We start from the raw sequence: 22,302 nt of genomic DNA, 5'->3' as shown, positions 1-22,302 counted from the left end.
GTCACTTTACCCCCTCCTCTGGTCATAGAGTTCTATTGCAAGCATTAGAACAGTTTTCATCATCCATAAAAGACAAGCTGGAGACACTGCATGTAAAATATCATTCTATGTTCAGAATCATTTCCTTTATGGAATTAGTTCTTCTGGTTCACTTTACAATATCATGCTAAAAGATAAGAGTTTGACTGTCCTTTGGAATCCATGCTCTTGATAATGGGTCAAATTTTACCAGGTGCTCAGAATAGAATGTGCAGATAAATGGAAGTGGGGGTCTCACAAGGAATTTTTTTTAATGAGGTAGAAATGAATGTCACATTTACTCTTCTTCTCAATTTGTTGGGAGGAAGTTTCTAAAGGCAGTGTGCCCATCAGCAGTGGGAAACTAATTTAGGTGCAGATATTTCTGGGGGCAATGGAATGTTTTCAGTGGTGCCCTGGAGCTCCACAGTGATGGCAGTTTATCGTTGCTGAGGAGACAACTACACAATGGGAAGTCAGAGTGTCATAAAGGTGATTTGTAATCTGCATGTTAATGGCATAAACTGACAAGCTTGACCACAGAGACTTGCAGTTGCATGATCATCACATTGAGACAAGTGCTGGTGGTGAAGATATCATCCTGCAGAAAAATCTAGTTCTTAAAAGGAAGGAAATTAAATGAAAGATGGACAAACTCAGCTATTATGGCAGCATCTGTGGAGAGAGAAATAGAGTTAATATGAATCCTTCTTTAATTTCAAATTTTCAGTAGTGGTCTGCTTTTATTTTAGATCTGAAAATATTATCACCTCAACATAAACTACTTTGTTCACACTCCAAAAGCACACAGACCAGCATAATAGTCACAATTTGACTAACCAATGCCTAAGAGTCGCAGTACCTGCTAAATACGTGGACCAGCCCAAAATAAATTATTTGCGAAAGTGAGGACTACAGATGCTGGAGATTAGAGTGGTGCTGGAAATGCACAGCGGGCCAGGCAGCATCTGAGGAGCAGGAAAATCAACGTTTCGGGCAGGAGCCCTTCATCAGGAATGAGGCTGCAAGCCTCGAGGTGGAAGATAAATGGGAGAGGGTGGGGCTGGGGAGAAGGTGGTTGGGAGTGCAATAGGTGGATGGAGGAAGGGGTAAAAGTGATAGATCGGAGAGGAGGGTGGAAAGGAAGATTGACAGGTCATGAGGATGGTGCTGAGCTGGAAGGTTGGAACTGGGGTAAGGTGGGGGGAGGGGAAATGAGGCCCTGGGGTTGAAGTGTTCCAAGGCGGAAAATGAGGCATTCTTCCTCCATGTGTCGGGTGGTGAGGGAGTGGCGGTGGAGGAGGCTCAGGACCTGCATGTCCTCGGCAGAGTGGGAGGGGGAGTTGAAATGTTCGGCCATGGGGCAGTGAGGTTGATTGGTGCGGGTATCACAGAGATGTTCCCTGAAGCGCTCTGCGAGAAGTTGTCCAGTCTCCACATGTCAAGGATACCACATTGGGACCAATGGATGCAATAAATGACATTTGTGGCAGTGCAGGTGAAACTTTGATGGATATGGAAGGCTCCTTTAGGGTGTTGGATGGTGCTGAAGGGGGAGGTGTGGGCGCATGTTTTGCAATTCCTGCAGTGGCAGGGGAAGGTGCCAGGAGTTAAGTGTGGTTGTTGGGGTGGTGGACCATGTAGTCACGGAGAGAACTATCTTTGTGGAAAGTGGATAGGGGTGGGGAGCAAAATAAACTACTGGTGGTGGGGTCCATTTTAGGTGGCGGAAATGTCGGCGGATGATGCGGTTTATGCGGAGGTTGGTGAGGTGGAAGGTGAGGACCAGGGGGGTTGGAGGGGTGGGGTTTGAGGGCGGAGGTGCGGGACATGAACGAGATGCGTGGGGGGGGCACCTTCAACGACATGGGAGGGGAAATTACGGTCATTAAAGAAGGAGGCCATCTGGTGGAACTGGGCGGAGGCAGAGGAATTGGGAATGCGGAATAGCATTTTTGCAGGATGTAGGGTGGGAGGAGGTGCGATCCAGGTAGCTGTGGGAGTCGGTGGGTTTGTAAAAAATGTCGGTGTTGAGTCGGTTGTCGTTGATGGAGATGGAGAGGTCCAGGAAGGGGAAGGAGATGTCTGAGATGGTCCATGTGAATTTAAAGTCGGGGTGGGATGTGTTGGTGAAATTGGTGATCTGCTCAACCTCCTCACGGGAGCACGAGGTGGCGCCGATGCAGTCATCACTGTAGCAGAGGAAAAGGCAGGAAGTGGTGCCGGTGTAACTATAGAAGATGGACTGATCTACATAGCTGGCAAAGAGACAGACATAGCTGGGGCCCATAAGGATGCCCATGGCCACCCCTTTCATCTGGAGGAGGTGGGAGGATTTGAAAGAGAAATTGTTGAGGGTGAGGACCACCAACAATTTCTCACTCCCCTTCCTACTCTGTGGAGGACATGCAGGTCCTGGGCCTCCTCCACCGCCACTCCCTCATCACCTGATGCCTGGAGGAAGAACGCCTCATCCTCCGCCTGGGAAGCTTTCAACCCCAGCACATCAATGTGGACTTTACCAGCTTCCTCATTTCCCCTTCCAAAAATAAATTCTGTCTTTTCATCTTGGAATCCTTTTTGAAAGCAGGAATTTGTTGAGCAATTTAACAGCAAGAAAGATGTTGTAGTGGAGAATTTGGACTCAGACAAATAGCTAGTTATAAAGAAGAGGGTTTTTTTCAGTCATGGATGGTGGAAGTTAATGAGGATCAAGGAGTGAATGTTGAGGAAGACATGAATGTGATTAAATAGAACATTTACAAACTACATAAAGAGTAACCATTTGCTGACGGCATGATAATTTTATGCACAGACTTGTCTTTGTGTATGCATGATAGTCGAGGCAATGAAAACTATTCTATGTAAATGTATATTGTCTTTTTCTTGTCAATAATCAAGGTCTAAGAGGGAATCAGATCTTTTGGGAATGAGGCCTGAGGTAAATAAATCACCTGGACCAGATGGGCTACATCCCACTACATATCTGCCCATGTCTGCCCCTAACTCTCTTGATGTTCTGGTATGCTGCTGGTGTCTTCCAATGTGAAAACAGATGCAAAGTACCTATTCTGTTCCTCCATCATTTATTTTCTTCCCATTTCTCCCCATTACTACTTCTCCTACCCAAATTTCCAGTGGTCCAATATTCACTCTTGCATCTCTCTTAACTTTTAGAGATGCAAAAAAAACTCTTGCAATCCTCATTTATGTTATTAGCTAGTTTACCCTCATATTTCATTTTTTTCCCCGTTTATATCTTTATTAAGTGCCCTCTGCTAGTTTTTAAAGGCTTCCCACCAACCTTCACCACAATGTATGTTTTTGTTTTGCTTTTCTGCTGTCCCTTACTTCCTTTATCAGCCATGGTTGTCTCATTCTCCCCTCAGTACATTTCTTCTTCCTTGGGATGAGTTTCTGCTGTACCTCCCAAATTAGCCCCAGAAACTCCTGCCATTGCTGCTCCACTATCTTCCCTGCTAGGCTCCCCTTTCAACCAACTCTGGCCAGCTTCTACCTCATATCTTTGGAGTTACTTTTACTCAATTGTAATACTGTTACATCTGATTCCAGCTTCTCCCTCTCAAACTGCAGTTTGAATTCTATCATATTATGGTCACTGCCCGTTAGAGGTTCCTTCACCTTAAGCTTCTTAACCAAGACTGCCTCATTACAAATCACCAAATCCAGAATTGCCTGTTCCCTAGTGAGCTCTCTCACAAGCTGTTAAAAAAAAACTGTCTTGTAGACATTCCACAAATTCCATTCCTTGGGATCCACTACCAATCTGATTTTCCAGTTGACCTGCATATTGAGGTATCTTGCGATTATTGCAATAGTGTCTTCCTGAAGAAGGGCCTGTGCCCAAAACGTCGAATCTCCTGTTCCCTGGATGCTGCCTGACCTGCTGTGCTGTTCCAGCAATAAAGTTTCAACTTTGATCTCCAGCATCTGCAGACCTCACTTTCTCCTCTTTCTTCTATGCCTTTTCTATCTGCTGATTTATTTTCTTCCCTAAATCCTGACGAGTACACCTGTACACAACTCCAATCAAAGTCTTTTTTTCCCTTTTGCAGTTTCTCAATTTTGCCCACACAGATTTTACACCTTCTGATTCCATATAATTTCTTGCCTTTGATTTAATTTCATTTCTTACTAACTCCTCTGCCCATCTCTCTGTCCTTTTGATAGGATGTGTATTCCTGGATATTTAATTGCTGGCCCATTTAGCAGTGGGTATGCCATTGAATGTCAAAGGGTGATTGTCAGATTCTCTCTTGTTGAAGACGTTCATTGTTTGGCACCTGTGTGGTACAAATGTTTCTTACCATTTATCAGTTCAGGCTAGATATTATCTAGGACTTGCTTCCCACAGATACACATTTCTTCAATATCTAAGGTGGTTTGAATGGCGCTGAACACAATCATCAGTAAACATCCTCACATATGACCTTACAATGGAGTTATACAGGGTCAAAAATATTTATCTGTAAGTAAAGCTTATGGAGTTAAAATTTGAAGAATAATGATAGAGGCTTACCAGACACACTGGGGGTAAAAAAGAGAGATATGGAAAAAATCAGAGTAATGACTTTCTTGGAAGGAATTCAAGTGGATGTTTTGTTTAGAATGAGGCATGGATCAGTTCAATGTAAATGGCAGATACCAAACATGAAGCAGACAGAATGCGTTCTAGAACAACAGTAAGAGAAATGGTTCACCAATGAGCAACATTGGGTGAGGCACTGGAGAGACAATTTATCCAAGTTGGATCGGAAGAGTAAAATGTTAAGGTATTAAAAAGGGACAGAGGCTTTGAGTGAAGGGAAAGGAAAAGAAAATGGTACAGCGCTAAAAGGCAGCTGACAAATAAGTAGTGGAGCAGATCATGATATGGTGATTCATCAATCACACTATCAGTGGCTTGAAGTCTATGAATGGTGAGGGTGTACATGCAAATGAATGCAGTGCGCATTGATCAGCAAAATAATGGATAGGATTGGATGACAAGTGGAGAAAATTATTGATATAATGAACAGTGTGGGCAGTGGCTTAAAGCACTGAAACATTTAAGCTACTGAGAAATGATCAGTAAACCATCAGCTGCGTGACAGATTTGAAAGTATTTTAGGCAGCTGGGAACAAAGTGCACCTTACCAGGCTATATAATAAATGCTCATAGTTTCCTGAACTTATCTCCACAGAATAAATTTAGATGCAGCATCATAAAGCAACAACTAGATTTGTGGAGGGAAAGCAGAGTTAACGTTTGGGTCCAGTGAAACCTTCTGCAGAATTTCTGCTTTTGTTCCTGGTTTCCAGCATCTGCAGTTCTTTGTATTTTTTTTGGTTTAGTAACATATTATGTTTGTTAGATTCTTGTAGTTGAGTTTATAATCCAATTAAACAGTGGACTATGAATCTAGTACAAGCTTTTCCTGTAATCAAATAACTCATGGGAATTAAACAGAATTTTTAAATTTGTTCTGTGGAATGTGGGCATCGCTGGCTGGCCAGCATTTATTGCCCATCCCTCGTTACCCTTAAGAGGATGGCAATGAGCTCTACTTTTGAACCACTGCAGTTCATCTGCTGTTGAGTTGATCCACAATGCCATTAGGGGGCGGAATTCCAGGATTTTGACCCAGTGACATTGAAGAAACGGTGATGTATTTCCAAGTCAGGATGGTGAGAGGCTTGTAGGGGAATTGACGGTGGTGGTGTTCCCATACATCTGCTGCCCTAGTCCTTTTATATGGAAATTGTCATGTGTTTGGAAGGTGCTGTGTGTGAGGGGTTTTGGCGAATTTCTTCAGTGCATCTTGTAAATAGTACACACTGCTCTGACTGAGTGACTGAGATGGTGGAGGGACTGGATGTTTGTGGATACAGTGCTAATCAAGTGGGCTACCTGGATGGTGTCAAGCTTCTTAAGGGTTGGTGGGGCTGCACTCATGCAGACAAGTGGAGAATCATAGAGATGTACAGCACAGAAACAGACCCTTTGGACCAACTCGTCCATGCTGACCAGATATCCCAACCCAACCTAGTCCCACCTGCCAGCACTTGGCCCATTTCCCTCCAAACCATTCCTATTTATATACCCATCCAGATGCCTTTTAAATGTTGCAATTGTACTAGCCTCCACCACTTCCTCTGGCAACTCATTCCATACATGTACCACCCTCTGAGTAAAACCGTTGTCTCTTATGTCTCCTTTATATCTTTCCCTTCTCACCCTAAACCTATGCCCTTTAGTTCTGGACTCCCCCACTGCAAGTATTCCATCACACTCCGGACTTGTGACTTGTAGATGGTGGATAGGCATTGGGGAGTCAGGAGCTGAGTTATTTGCTGCAGTATTCCTACCATCTGATCTGCTCTTGGTGACACTATGTTTATGTGGTGAGTCCAGTTGAGTTTCTGATCAATGATAACTCCCAGGATATTGGTAGTGGGATATTCAATGATGGTAAGACCAGTGAATGTTGAGGGGCAGTGTTAAGATTGTCTCTTATTGGTGATGGTCATAGCCTGACATTTGTTTGGCATGAACGTCATTTGCCACTTGTCAATCCAAGCCTGGATATTGTCCAGCTCTTGTTACATTTGGACATGGACTGCTCAAGTATCTGAGGAGTCACAAATGGTGCTGAATATTGTGCAATGATCAGCAAACATCCTCACTTCTGACCTTATGATGGACGGCAGGTCATTGGAGGGAATGAATTTAAATCAACCATATTGGAAGAATATTCAAATAATCAGTAAAATCAATGTGAAGTAGGTTATTTTGTTTACATTTAGAAAGAATAGTTATTTTAAGTTTTTTTTATTATTGCAGTATTTATCTGGTCCAATATGATCTAGAACAATCTCAGATAAAGAGACAAAACAGAAATAAAAGGAACCTAAAGGGCAACCTTTTCACACAGAGGGTGGTGCATATATGATTTGAGCTGCCAGGGGATTTGGTGGAGGTTGGTACAATTACAATATTTAAAAGGTATTTGGATGGGTATAAACAGAAATTGCTGGAAAAACTAAGCAGATCTGGCAGCATCTGTGGGAAGAGAGCAGAATTACTGTTTCAGGTTCCGTGAACCTTCTTCAGTACTCGTTGCAGCTAGGAAAAGGTTGGTATACATGCTGAAGGTGAGGTGAGGGAATGGGGCAATGAGTAAATAATAGATGGAGATAAAGCCCAGAGAGAAAAACAGTTGGACAAAGTAAAGATTGGCCTCGGTGAATCAATAGCTGCTAATGGGGACCATCAGATTCATAGTATTGTACAGCATGGATATAGACACTTTTGTCCAACTTGCCCATGCCAACTAGTTTTCCTAAATCAATCTATTCCCATTTGCCAGCATTTGTTCCACATCCCTCTAAAGTCTTCCTGTTCATATACCCATAGAGATGCCTTTTAAGTGTAGTAATTGTACAAGCCTCCACCACTTCTTCTGGCAGCTCATTCCATATATGCACTGCCTTCTGCATGAAACCATTGCCTGTTAGGTCCTTTTTGTATCTTTCCCCATCACCTTAAACCTACACCCTCTAGTTATGGACTCCTCTACCATGGGAAAAAGACCTTGGCTATTCACCATAGCCATGCCACTCAATTTTATAAACCTCTATAAGGTCACCCCTTAGCCTCCAATGCTCCAGGGAAAATAGCCCCAACCTATTCAGCCTGTCCCTATAGATCAAACCCTTCTACCCCAGCAATATTTTTGTCAATCTTTTCTGCACCCTAGCAAGTTTAACAACATCTTTCCTATAGCAAATTGAATGCAGTCTTGTAAAGGTGGCCCAATCAATGTCACAAAGTGATAGCCTAATTCCTGCACTTAATGCAGGAAGGCAAATGGACCAAACATCTTTGTGACTACCCTGTCTACCTGTAACTCTACCTTCAAGGAACAATGAATAAAGTATGTTTGTTCGGTAACATTTCTCCTATCATTCTATGTATAAGTCCTGCCCTGGTTTGCCTTACCAAAATTAGTAGCTGACAATGGAATAATTGTAGTCGAAAAGTGTGGTGCTGGGAAAGCACAGTCAGTAAGGCAGCATGCAAGGAGCAGGAGAATCGACGTTTCGAACATAAGCTCTTCATCAGAAATGATTTTGACAGCCTGGTAGAAAGAACATGGTAGAAGGTGCTCTGGTCCTAAAATTATCAAATTTGATGTTGAGTCTTGAAGGCTGTAGGGCCCTCAAGCCGAAAATGAAATGCGTACCTTCCAGCTTCATAGGAGCACTGCAGCAAACCTGAGACAGAAATGTTGGTCACTGGACCCAAAACATTAATTCTGATTTCTCTCCACAGATGCTGCCAGACCTGCTGAGTTTTTCCAGCAATTTTTGGGTTGTTTCTTGTTCTATGCGCTTTTGCTACTTTGCTTTATTTCCTCGCTTTTTTTTAGAATTGATTTACGGCTTGTTTCTCACTTTATGCCTTCACATTCTACGCAGATCTTTTTTATTCTTGCCTCTCTTGGAGAGAACCTTTGTTACTTTACTTTACTTTGTTACTTTGGCTGTTGTATCATGAAATATTTTGTTATTTAATTTTCCATGGTCTCCACCCTACCCTACCACAAATCAACTCCTTTGTTCCTCCTATTTCCTCTCCCTCCCCATGGCTTAAAAGGTCTTCATTATGACAGTATTTATTTTCAGTTATAAATTATGAAAGGTCTCTGTGTCTCTCTAGAAATATCTTCTGACCCATTGATCAAAATGTTCCAACTTTTTTAAAAGTTAATTCAAATTTTCAGCATGTTTATTTTCACATTCAGCTCATTTCTTTATCAAGCGCATAGCAAGAATAAAACTAAACTGAGTACTTCTAAATATAGCTATCGAGAGATCATTGTTATCATGTTATTGTTGTATACTCTGAAATTAAATGTAATTTTGTTTTTCTTTGCTTATTTATAGATCAAATAGTTAAAGACCATCAATGTAACCGAAATATATTTAGCAAAGTTTGATATGATTTGGAGCTCAGGTTTGATGTTCTGGATGTAAGTTTGCTCACTGCTTCAGCTCAGCAAGCAAACTTACATCCGGAAATATATTTAATCAAACGGGAGCATCAAAAACGCCAATCTTAAGGTTTAGTATAATTTAGTGGCAGCAATGAAAGAATGGAACATTGTGCGCAATTCTGGTCTCTCCCCTATAGGGAGAACGTTGTGAAACTTGAAAGGGTTCAGAAAAGATTTACAAGAATCTTGCCAGGGTTGGATGATTTGAGCTAAAGGGAGAGGTTGAATAGGCTGGAACTATTTTCCCTGGAGAGTCAAAGGCTGAGGGTTGGCCTTATAGAGGTTTATAAAATCATCAGGAGTATGGATAGGGTAAATAGACAAGGTCTCTCCCCTGGGGTGGGGGAGTCCAGAACTAGAAGGCATAGGCTTAAGGTGAGGGGGAAACATTTAAAAGGGATCTAAGGGGCAACTTTTTCACGTAGAGGGTGGTGTGTGTATGGAATGAGCTGCTGAGGAAGTGGTGGAGGCTGGTAAAATTACAACATTGAAAAGGCATATGAATAGGAAGGGTTTAGAGGGATATGGGCCAAATGCTGGCAAATGGGTCTAGATTAGGTTAGGATGTCTGGTCGGCATGGATGAGTTGAACCAAAGAGTCTGTTTCCGTGCTGAACATCTTTATGACTCTAGAATCAAGCAGTAGTGTGGAAGAATCAAGATACACAGTAACTTTCAATTGCTGATTTTACAGTTAATTATATTAAATCATTACATTTCCATGAATATCCATTACTACTACATGTAATACTCCCTTCCATTCCAATTAGAAACACAGAAAATTGTTCCAGGAGTAGGTCATTCAGCCCATTATGCCCACCCTGTAAGATCATGGCAGATCCTCTATCGCAATACCATATTCCTGCTCTTTTACCTTGACAATTTTAGTCTCTAGAAACCTATTTATTTTATAAATACATCGAGTGATTTGGCCTCCACAGCCTTCCATGGCAAAGAATTACGCAGGTTTACCACCTTGTGAGTGAAGAAATTTCTCCTAACCTTAGTCCTAAATTACCTACAACATACTCTGAGATTATGATCCCTCGTTCTAAATCATCCACCTGGCAAAATATAATTCCTGCATCTAATCTGTTCAGCCTATCAGAAACATATGAGATTCTGTTGTGTTCTTTCCAATCTCAATGAATACAGGTCCTGTCAACGCGACCTTCCCTCATATGATAAACCAAATGTGGGATAGAGATTTGTGTACGATTGCAGGCATACCTTCAATTGCTGCGGTCAGTTAGCTGGTTTGCGATGCAGCCTAAAATGTGTTGCTGGAAAAGCGCAGCACGTCAGGCAGCATCCAAGGAGCAGGAGAATCGACGTTTCTGGCATGAGCCCTTCTTCAGGAAGCCTGACAAGTGTGAGTTCAATCCCCAAACTGGCTGACAATACCATGAACAACTCATCTTCTCAACGTCTCCCTTCACCTGAGGCATGATAACTCATGTTAAACTACTTCCAGTCTTCTCTCTCTCTCTCTAATGAAACAGTAGACCTATGGTCCAGCACAACAATAGCAGCTTTACCTTAAACGGAAACTGCAAAAGAAACTCAAAGGTCTGGCAGCATCTGTGGAGGAAAAACAAATACAGAATTGATGATTCGAGTCCAGTGACTCTTCTGTCCAACTTTGAGAGAGTTAACCCTGTTTTGTTCTCTCCACTGATGTTGTCAGACCTGCTGAGTTTCTCCAGTAATTTCTGTTTTTGTTACAGATCTTGCAGCATCCTCAATTCTTTGCTTTAGTTTGGAGACCTAACATAGAATCATAGAGATGTACAGCATGGAAACAGACCATCTTACAGTTCTAGGAGATAGAAATTTCTTCAGCTAGAGTGATGATTCTATGCAATCCATTGTTACAGAAGGCTATGGAGGTCAGGTCATTGAGTATATTTAAGACTGAGACAGATAGGTTTTGGAGTATCAAGGCGAACAAAGGTGATGGGGAGAATAGGGCGATGAAACTTGACAGCCATGATTGAATGTCCTAATTTCTGTTGCTACGTCTTATGTTCTTAGATTAGCCTAATGTGGTCCCTCAAATATTCATGCGCGCTCTCGATAGCACTGCGCAGCTGCAGGGATGCCCTGATCGTCCATCGCAATCGCAACCATACGGTTTGCGCAGCCGCACTAGCGGGAGAGTGGACGCGGTGAGAGAGTGTGTCTTCTGGTGCTGGGAAGGAGGGAGATTGAGTTGCGCGTGCGCCCAGCTGCGAGCACCTGACAACAATGGGTTGACGGTTGGTCACGTGCAGTGCCGCCTGGAACCAGGAGCGGCCATGAAGTGGAGCTGGCCGTTCCGTTTGCTCTTGATGTTGTGGCTGACGGCGCCGTCCGGGCAGCGAGTGGTCCCCGCCCAGGCGTCTCCGTCCCTCGCAGAGTCCACCCGGCCGGAGGGGGACACGCCGTCGCTGACATTCGAGCTGGACGAAGAGGACGAGGCGACCACGCCCGGTTCCTCGACCTCCGGCGCCCACAGCAGCGGCGCGGCGGCACCGCTGAAAATCGAGATCGACATGGAGGAGTTGACGGAGAACGGAACCGGCCGTTCCCCGGCGGACGCCACCGAGCCCGCCTGGCACCCCTACCTCATCAAGATATCGTCGGGCACCGGGACCGCCGCCGCCACCACGACCGGCGGCCCCGAGCTGGCGGTGCTCCCGCCGGGCTCCCTCATGGAGGAGACCATCGTCATGCAGCTGCCCGAGGCCAGCCCGGTGGCCACGAGCACCACCGTGACCCCGCCCCTGCTCATCATCGAGGAGCTGACCCCCAGCAGCCCGCCGGAGCCCGGCTCGGTGCTGCTGCCGGACTCGCCGACCGAGTCGGTCCTCGTCCTGGACGAGAAAGAGCTGAAGGCCAAGAGCAAGAAGCAGGCGCTCGCCCAGCTGCAAGGGAGTGCCCCTCACCGCCAGCAGAAAGGCGGCCCGCCGCCCAGTAGGCAGAAGCTCAAATCCCCGAACGGCAAGACCGCCGGTGAGGACGAGACGAGCCCTCCGCAAGTGTTCTTCCTCATCAAGGAAGTCGAGCACGACGCGCCCGCCCCACAGCAGGAGCTTCCAATGGCCATACAAGTCATTGGCAGTAACGCCAGTGTCCCGGGCATTAGCACCAAGGAAGCAGCCATTGTCACTCGTGTCCCAGACACCAGCGTAAAAGATGTGAACGCTGTTGCTAGTTCCACAGACAGCATCGTCACCGAGGTGCCAGGCAGTGCCGATGTCGAGGACATAGGCACCGACAGTAGTACTGTGGTCGTCAGTGGCATGGATCCAGACAATATTACCAGTTCTCCTGATGTCATCGCCACCACGGTCACTGGCGTTGAGGACATAAGCACCAGCAGCAATGCTATGGTAATTAATGACATGGATACAGACACTGTCACCAAAACTCCAGACATCCTTCTCACCAAAGTCCCAAGCACTCTCGTTGAGGACATAGGCACCAACAGTACTCTAGTCATCAATAGAACGGATTCAGACACTATACCCAAAATCTCAGACACTGATGTTCAGGAGATCATCAACAGTACCGATGTCCCAATGATCAGCATCACAGATACAGAAAGTATCACCAAAGCCCCAGTTGTTAGTATCCAAGAGGATGTCACAAGCACTAATGCTCCAGTCATCGTCACTGGTACAGACACGAATTCCAAAACCCCAAGCTCCAATGCCCAGGAGGTCATCACCAGCACTAATGCCCCAGTCTTCATCCCAGTTACAGACACTAATTCCAAAACCCCAAGCTCCAATGCCCAGGAGGTCATCACCAGCACTAATGCCCCAGTCTTCATCCCAGTTACAGACACTAATTCCAAAGCCCAAAGCACCAGTGTCCAGGAGGTCGTCACTGGCACTGATGCCCCAGTCATCAGTCTCGCTGGTACAGATACTAATTCCAAAACTTTGGGCACCAGGGCCTTGGATTTTGTCACCAACACCAGTGCACCAGTAATCAGAGTCACTGAAACCAACGCAATCGCTGAAGTTCCAACTGTCAGCGTCCAGAAAATCAACACCGGCACCATTGTCCCAGTCATCAGCATTAGTGAGATGGAGTCTACCACCAAAACGCCAGCTATTATTTTGACAACTCAAGGCACAACGGATGTTGAGGAGATGGATTCTGAAGTTGAAAACACTTTCCTTGACATGAGTGACAAAGGAATGAGTGTCACAAGTATTGTTGATAAAATAATAGTCCCAGAACCACATTTCAAGGAACTGTATTTTGATCAGCTTGTGGACCATTTCAGTTTCACCTCCCATCAAAAACTATATCGTCAAAGATATCTTTTATGCGGTGAGAGAGGAGCTTTACTTTTGAGTTTTCATTTTGGTATTGATACGCTAATGGTATAACAGTGTCTGACTTCTAATTTAGATTAGATTCCGTACAGTGTGGAAACAGGCCCTTCGGCCCAACAAGTCCACACCGACCCTCCGAAGAGCAATCCACCCAGACCCATTCCCCTACAATTCCCCCTGAGTAATGCACCTAACACTATGGGCAATTTAGCATAGCCAGTTCACCTAACCTGCACATCTTTGGACTGTGGGTGGAAACTGGAGCACCCGGAGAAAACCCACGCAGACACAGGGACAATGTGCAAACTCCACACACAGTTGCCCAAGGTGGGAATTGAACCTGGGACCCTGGCGCTGTGAGGCAGCAGTGCTAACCACTGAGCCACCATGCCGCCCTGATAAATTTACTCAGCAAATCAACCAGTAAGTAGGATGATGTGTGACGTAAAACATGCTGGCTTGCTCTTTAGTGAATTAACTGATCTTTTAGAGATTGGGATGGGAGAAGGAGCAAAGGCTATAGTTTCTTTAGTAACTAGCCTATTTATAGCCACAGTTTGGATTCTCCCACGTTGGGAGCATATCTGCATTTCTTTTACATTGAGGCCCAGACCACTTCTCAACCTTTTTTGTGTGAAGAAGACCAGTCTTTTCTGATGATTTTTAAGTTTTTGCATCATCTTTATCTGCACCATCTTCAGCGCCTCCATTCCTTTTAATATAAAGACTAGAATTGGTGTTAGTCTTTAGTATCAAGGAAAATAAACATCCAGACAACATTATTAGAGGGATGGATAGTCAATGTTAGTTGCCTTTTCCCTTGGATGGGGGATTTCAAGACTAAGGGCACATTTTTAAGGTGAGAAGAGAAAGGTGTAAAAGACATGAGGGCCCAACTTGTTTTTAACACAGGTTGGCTCAGGTGTGGAATGAACTTATTGAGGAAGTGGCTGACGCAGGTACCAAAGAGTCAAGATTAGGGTGGTGCTGGAAAAGCACAATAGGTCAGACAGCATTCGAGGAGCAGGAAAATTGACATTTTGGGCAAAAGCCCTTAATCAGAAATGAAACTGGGAGTCTCGGGGGGTGGAGAGATAAATGGATGGGGTGGGGGGGGGGGGGGAGGCTGGGGAGAAGGTAGCTGAGAGTGCAATTGGGGGTAAAGGTGATATGTCAGGAGGGTGGAGTGGAAGGTGGGAAGGAAAATTGACAGGCATGACAGGTCTTCTTCCCCAGCCCCACCCCCCCTACCATTTATCTCTCCATCCCCGAGGCTCTCAACCTTGTTCCTGGTGAAGAACTTTTGTCCGAACCGTCAATTTTTCCTGCTCTTCGGATGCTGCCTGAACTGCTGTGCTTTTCTAGGACCACTCCAAACTTGACTGTAATCTCAAGTGTCTGCAGTACCTACCTCTGCCTAGCAAGCACTGAAGGGTTTGTTTCTATGCTTCTATAACTTCTCTCTTGTCTGATATGTATGTAAACTGAATGAAATTAGTTTCTCTGACCCTAAAGTTTCCTTTGGTTTTCTGCGGATTTGTCACCATCTTGAGTTCTTTAAAGAAAAATTGATGAACGGGTAAGTTGCTGCTAGGCACTACCAAGCCATTCTGAATTATTTAACAAAGTTAAGGGCATGAATGTTAAGACAAAATTGACATAAAAAGTATTTTGTTAATTCTAACTTTGAAACTGGTATCGAGCAGTTTTTAATATTTGCTTATTCTGTATCATTGACCCTGAGAAGGTTGTATTTATTTTTGTTCCTAGTTGCCTTCGGATAATGATGGTAGACTATTGGAGTCCTTGTTTTGATATTCACAATGGTAATGCATAGAATATATGAAATGGAAACAGGCTGTTCGGTATATCCAGTTCATTTTAGTATTAATCATCCAGTAAGGGAAAGGATATATCCAATGACCATGAAAACAGGGATGAAAGAAACCCACCTTGTCCACTAATGTCCTTCACAAAAAGAAATATGCCATCTTACCTGGTCTTGCCTACATGTGACTCCAGATCAACAATGATGTATTTGACTCAACTGTCCTCTAAAAACGCCTAACTATCTGCTCAGTTGTAGCAATTACTATAAGATCTCAAAAGATAAATTGAACTGCACAGACTATCTGGCATCAGAAACAGCAGTGGCAAAAACAACTCAGTAATAGTGGGAGGCACTGTGGCACAGTGGTTAGCACTGCTGCTTCACAGGTTCAATTCCCGCCTCAGGCGACTCTGTGGAGTTTGCACATTCTCCCTGTGTCTGTACTGCTTTCCTCTGGGTGCTCCAGTTTCCTCCCACCATCCAAAAATGTGTAGGTTAGGTGAATTTGCTGTGCTAAAATTGCCCATAGTGTTAGGTGAAGGTGTGTAAATGTAGGGGAATGGGTCAAGGTGGGTTGTGCTTTGGCAGATCGGTGTGGACTTGTTGGGCCGAAGGGCCTGTTTCCGTACTGTAAGTAATCTAATCTAATCAAGCAACAGCCTAATAATGTATATTCCTACTACTGGAATTGCAGACAATGTCACAGCCACAATCACCATTCCTAGATATATCTTATCCCACCAGCAGGACAGGCCCGGCAGCACAGCAATGAAACACAATGAAGTCTTGTGGCATCAGGTCAGATGTAGACAAAAAAATCTCCTGTAGATTACCACGTACCATCTTTGGTCAGCTGATGGATCAGTGCTCCTTTATGCTGTGGGTGGCAAGGTGGTAGTATGTACTCTGTGGAGAATTTCAATGTCCAATATGAAGAATGGCTCAGCAGCAGCATGATTTAATGGCATTGCTGCTAGACTAGGTCTGTGGAAAATGGTGAAGGAATCAACAAGAGGGAAAAACAATGATGGGGCAGCCCAGCAGATCAGTATAAAAGATAAGCCATTTACAACAACCTACGGCAAGGAGTAATGAGTGGATGATGTATCTCAGCTGCCTCCAGAGGTCCCCATCATGACGGATTCAAGCCAATTTGATTTCCTCCACATGATATCAAGATACCACAAAGGCTATGAGTGCTGGCTACATTCTGGTTATAGTACTGAACATGTGCCCCAGACCTTTGTCATGTCCTTGGCTAAGCTATTCCAGTATAGCAACAACACTGGTGTGTATCCGCAATGGAAGATTGCTCAATTATGGCCAAATACAAAAAGCAGGACAAATACAACCCAGTCAATTACCACAGCATTGGTCTACTCATGACGATCAGCAGTAATTTGATAAAACGTGTCATCAATATTGCTATCAAGTAGCACCTGCTCTAGCAACTACCTGCTCACTAATGCCCACTATGAGTTCCCTTGGCCACTCAGCTCCTGAAATTATTAATGTTGATTCAGGCATGGGTAAGAGAAAGGTAAGGTGAGAAATGCATCCCTTGACATCAAAGCCATTTTTAAGAGGACAGAAACAATGAGCTCTGGCAAAACTGGAATTAATGGCAATTGGGGAAAATGCTCTGCCGCTTGTTATTATACCTGCCACATAGGAAGATGGTTGTGGTTGTTGGTCAGTCATCCCAGCTCCAGGACATCTATGCAGGATTTCCTAAGGTTAGTTTCCCAGGCCTCACCATATTCAGCTGCTTCATCAATGACCTTCCACCATAGTAGGAGAGACGAGGATCTGACAGCAAGCCTTGTTCAACAAGAGTGTGGTAAATCTGTGGTACTCCGCTCCGCAGAAGGCTGATGAGTGTACTTAAGACAAAGATAGGTTCTTGATTAGTAAAGCGATCAAACGTTATTGGGCAAATCTAGGAGAGTGGGATTGAGAAACATATCAGCTATGATAGAAGGTTGGAGCAGACCTGATGGGCCAAATGACCTAATTCTGCTTGTATACCTTATGGTATTATAAAGTTAGATGTGAGGATCCTTGCCAATGGTTACATAATGTTTAGTGCCATTCCTGACTTGTCAAATACTGAAGCGGTCCACCTCCAAATACAGCAAGACCTGGAAATATCCAAGTTTGGGCTGAAATGTGTTACGGATGCACAGTACGTTATCCGAAATATTTGGGAGCAGTTGGTTTTCAGAATTTTTCAAATTTCTGAATAAATGACAGTTTGGTAAAATTTTTACAAATCTTATCGGAGGAGCAGACTCACTGCGTAAAACGGGCCTTGAGAGAGAATTTGAGGCGAGGCCACGCCCCGCCCACATTGCATCTGAGTGACACACATCAAGTGTATGTCAACGATTAACTGTTTGCATGCCAAACAACCTTGTTAATGAGAAAAACACTTCACAAAATACCTTCGGACTTTGATGCTTTTTGGATTTCAGGATTTAACATTTGTGCCATACAAATGCCAGACAGTGACATCTTGAATAAGAAACCATCTAACCACTGCACTTGGATATTTAATGGCATTACTTGATTAACTGTTTGCATGCCAAACAACCTTGTTAATGAGAAAAACACTTCATAAAATACCTTCGGACTGGATCCCCTACCTTTAACATCCTTGGGAGTTGCCACTGATTAGAAACTGAACTGAACTTGCTATGTAATACAGTGGCTACAACAGCAAGTCAGAGGCTAGGAATATTGCAGCAAGTAATTTGCTGACTCTCCAAAGCCTGTCCATCTACAAGACACAAGCCAGGAGAGTGATGAATACTCTCACTTGCCTGGGTGAGTAACATGCATGATGTTTGATCCCATCCAGGAAGAAGCAGCCTGCTTCATTAACACCCCATCCACAGACATTTAGTCACAACTCCACCAACTTTCACTGGCAGCATCGTGTACTATATAAAAGGTGCACTGCAGAAATTCATCAAAAATCTGTCAACAGCATTTTTCGACATGCATGACCACAGCTATCGAGAAGGACAAGAATAGCAGATATATGGGAACCGCAACACATTGTTCCTATCCATGCCGTTCACTATCCTGACTTGGAAATAAGTCTTTCTTCTTTTATCTTTGTTAGTTCAAAATACTGGAATTCTCTCCCTAATGACATTGGCTACAACAGTTCAAGAAGGCAACCCATAACCACTTTCTCAAGGACAAAGTGGGACAGGCAATATGCCCACATCCCATGAGTGAATTTTAAAAAAGCTATTCCATCTGGCAGTCCAGCCTCTTCATTGATTCATTTTCTTCACTTTCCTGAAGTATTCTTAAAAGTTTAATTTTCTTATTTTTCAAGTGACTTACTTTGTGGGTGTGGAATTTCTGATTTAACCCAGTGATAAAAAAAATATATTAAATGTGTAAATGAAGGTGAATTGCAACATGGCAGATCACTTGGTGTTCAGATTTTTCTATTGATTACTGTGGTTGGGGCAAGAGTTGGGATGGTTGGAAGTACTGTTGAAGTCTGAATGATGTACTTCAATTGCTGACTATTTTGAGGTTTGTCTTTATCATAGAAAACACGAAAACTGACCCTTTGATTCAACCAGTCCATATTGATCATAATCCCAAACTAACGGACAAGCATATGGACATACATGGAATAGTGTAGGTTAGATGGGCTTCAGATTGGTCAGGTCAGCGCAACATTGAGGGCCGAAGGGCCTGTACTTCGCTTTAATGTTCTATGTTCTAAATAGTCTCACCTGTCTGTGCCTGAACCATATCTCTCCAAACATTTCTTATTCATGTAATTTCACAATACTTAAAAGACATTTGGATCTGTAACCACATCACTACTTGGGGAAGTTCAATCCACGCCTAAACCAATCTCTATTTAAACAGAAAAGTTAGCCTTCATGTCTTTTTTTAACATATTTCTCCTCTCACTTTAAAAATATGCAGGGTGTAGGTTTGCTCGCTGAGCTGTAGGTTTGATATCCAGACGTTTCATTACCTGGCTAGGTAACATCATCAGTGGCGACCTCCAAGTGAAGCGAAGCTATTGTCTCCTGCTTTCTATTTATATGTTTGTCCTGTATGGCGTTCCTGGGGTTTGTGGTGATGTCATTTCCTGTTCACTTTCTGAGGGGTTGGATAGATGGTATCTAGATCTTTGTGTTTGTTTACGGTGTTGTGGTTGGAGTGCCAGGCCTCTAGCAATTCTCTGGCATGTCTTTGCTTAGCCTGTCCCAGGATAGATGTGTTGTCCCAGTCAAATTGTTTTTTTTCATTCTTGTGTAGGGCTAAGAGGGAGAGAGGGTCGTGTCTTTTTGTGGCTAGCTGGTGTTCGTGTATCCTGGTGGCTAACTTTCTTCCTGTTTGTCCTACGTAGTGCTTGTGGCAGTCCTTGTAGATCTAGAATTCCTAGAGGCCTGGCACTCCAACCACAATGCCGTAAACAAACACACAGATCTAAATACCATCTATCAACCCTTCAGAAAATGAACAGGAAATGACATCACCACAAACCCCAGGAACCCCATCCAGGACAAAAGTATAAATAGAAAACAGGAGACAACTGCGTCGCTTCACTTGGAGGTCGCCACTGATGATGTTACCTAGCCAGGTAATGAAATGTCTGGATATCAAACCTACAGCTCAGCGAGCAAACCTCAACCTGAGCTACAAACTTTCATAAACATTGCTTAAAAATATGCTTTCTCCTCTTGAAATCCCTCTAACCTTGGGGAAAATACACCTGCCAGTCACCTTGTCTATACCCCTGTGGATTTTACAAACCTGTATACGGTCATCCCTCCACCTTCGACGCTCCAGTGAAAATAGTCCCAACCTATCCAGGCTTTCCTTGTAACTCAAACCCTCCACTGCCAGCAACAATCTGGTAAATCTTTTCTGAAAGCTCTTCTGTTTAATAACATTCTTCTATAACTGGACAACCAGAACTGGGCACAATACTCCAGAAGAGGCCTCACTAAAATTCTGGCCAACCTCCACATGTTATCCCAATTCCTATACTCAAAACTCTGAGCAGTGAAGGCAAGTGTGCAAAATGCCGCTTTAACCACCCTGTTTACATGCAACGTAGACTTCAAAGATCTACGTACCTGAATCCCTAGGTCTCTCTGTTCTACAACACTATCCGAAGCCCGACTTTTAGTTGTGTAAGTCCTGCACTTGTTTGTTTTACAAAATGCAATACCACTCATTTATTCAATCTTAATTCCAAATTCCTCAGCCCATATCTTTTATTTTGTGTGATGTAAATTTTTGTTCCATGAGGAAACTGGGTGAGGGAGTAATAGAATTTACTTGCATATGCAAGTCAGTGTGTTATAATTTCAGCTGATGCAGTTACTGGATAAGTCAAAGCACAGACTAAATCTGGCTTGATAGGTCATGTTTTACTTTGGTTTTAACAATGTCATCTCTGAGTAAAGCTTAAGGATAAACTGTTGCAGAGTTGGTTTTTTAACAATAAAACAAGTTTATTAACCAAAAAATGAAGATAAAATAAACCAATCTAGTTACATATAATGCCATATAAACCTGTTAATCACAAAGCTATTCTTTACAGATCTCAAAAGAACTTCTTGAACATTATGTAGACCAAAGACCCTTTCTCTAACATCTGTTCACCACCAGTAACTCACCCAGTGAGTCATGAATCCACTGGGTTTTTCTTCATTTGAATTAATTTCTGGAACCAGTGGTAGATCCTCTGAAACTACTCACGATTAGGTTTTTTAGAACAGGAGGAGGAAATGTACATGTTAGGTCATGCAGCAGAGTTGACAGAGCGACTCTTGTATCATGAAGTGGCCTGAGATAATTTCAAAATCTCCCAGACATGATGAGCCAAAATACAGATAAATGTGCCAGTGCTCAAACCTTTCAGCTATGAGACTTATTGCTCCATCCACTTCTAGGTGAGTCCTTTAAAAAAATCCAGTTCAGTAGCTTGTACAGAAGTTTAACTAAGAATCTTGTGGAAAGAAATAAAAGCAGAGTCATGTTAACATGATAAAACAGAACTACCGCAAAGAGGTCTGCAAGTAGTTGATGAATCCGGTAGAGGCTGTGCAGTGAATGATGTCCTCATGACTAAACAGGTGTCTGGGTCAAATAGTTGAACTGAAAGCCTTTGTAGCCCAAGCAATTCACCAGAAAAGTATGTCCCAAATATGCTAAATTTTCGGCATCATTGTTGAGGCAATAGCCTAATGGTATTGTCATTAGACTGTGAATCCAGCAACTCAGCTAACATTCTGGGTTCAAATCCTACCATGGCAGAAAATGGAATTTAAATTCAGTAAAGAATTTGGAGTTAAGGGTCTAATGACTATGAAGCTATTATTGATTGTTTGAAAAATCCCATCTGGTTCACTAGTGTCCTTTTTCATTGAAGGAAATCTGCCATCCATACCTGGTCTGGTCTGTATGTGACTCCAGATCCACAGCAATGTAGTTGACTCCGAACTGCCCTCTAGGCCATTAGGATGGGTATTAAATGCTGACCTAGCCAGAGACGCTCACATCTCATGAGTGAATTGAAAAAAAATTCTCCTTTTGGAATAAAGGTCTACATTTGGGTCGTAGTTACTTTCAAAAAGCACTTGAAGTCTGTTTTGTTTTTGTTCTAGTAAATAGATAAGTTGGTTTCATTGGTAAGTACCCCAGTAGTTACATAACTTTGTTTGAAAAACAAAAATATGACGTAGCATTATAACAGACATGAAATTTTCTCAGGCAACTATATCTCGGACTGAATTGCTGGAAGTCAGTTTTTTTTAATGTTATGAGAGGTTTACTAGTCTCTGATCGGTATATTATTTTGAGCTGAAAATTTATAAAATCTGTAACTGGTTATGGCCTATTCCATTTAAAATACTTCTAGAAACTTCTCATTTAACACAACCAGTTCCCTAATGTCTTTTACGGAAGTGAATTTGCAGTTTTAACTGATCAAATCGAACATGTGAATTCAGACCCACAGCAACGTAGTTGATAAATGTCAATAGCCTTCTGAAATGGCCCAGCAAGCTAT

General features: G+C 43.3%; 1 protein-coding gene across 3 annotated transcripts in view; it reads left to right on the top strand.

Moving 5' to 3' along the window:
• The first annotated feature begins 11,306 nt into the window (after positions 1–11,306).
• LOC122564766 (uncharacterized) overlaps positions 11,307–22,302 on the top strand; it is a 70,085-nt gene continuing 59,089 nt past the window's right edge. For 2 of the 3 annotated variants that reach the window (XM_043719959.2, XM_043719961.2), the window contains exon 1: positions 11,307–13,403. In XM_043719959.2, the coding sequence (XP_043575894.2) occupies positions 11,375–13,403 (2,029 nt within the window). In that variant the 5' untranslated portion in view covers positions 11,307–11,374. The remainder of the gene's footprint in view (positions 13,404–22,302) is intronic. The other variant, XM_043719955.2, reaches the window with a different exon arrangement.

This window comes from Chiloscyllium plagiosum, unplaced genomic scaffold (genome assembly GCF_037043375.1).
Source record: "Chiloscyllium plagiosum isolate Xiang-an unplaced genomic scaffold, Cpla_swu_hap1 HiC_scaffold_21, whole genome shotgun sequence".
NCBI classification, from domain to species: domain Eukaryota; kingdom Metazoa; phylum Chordata; class Chondrichthyes; order Orectolobiformes; family Hemiscylliidae; genus Chiloscyllium; species Chiloscyllium plagiosum.
The sequence above is the reverse complement of the archived record's forward strand: the minus strand, read 5'-3'. Positions and strand labels throughout refer to the sequence as shown.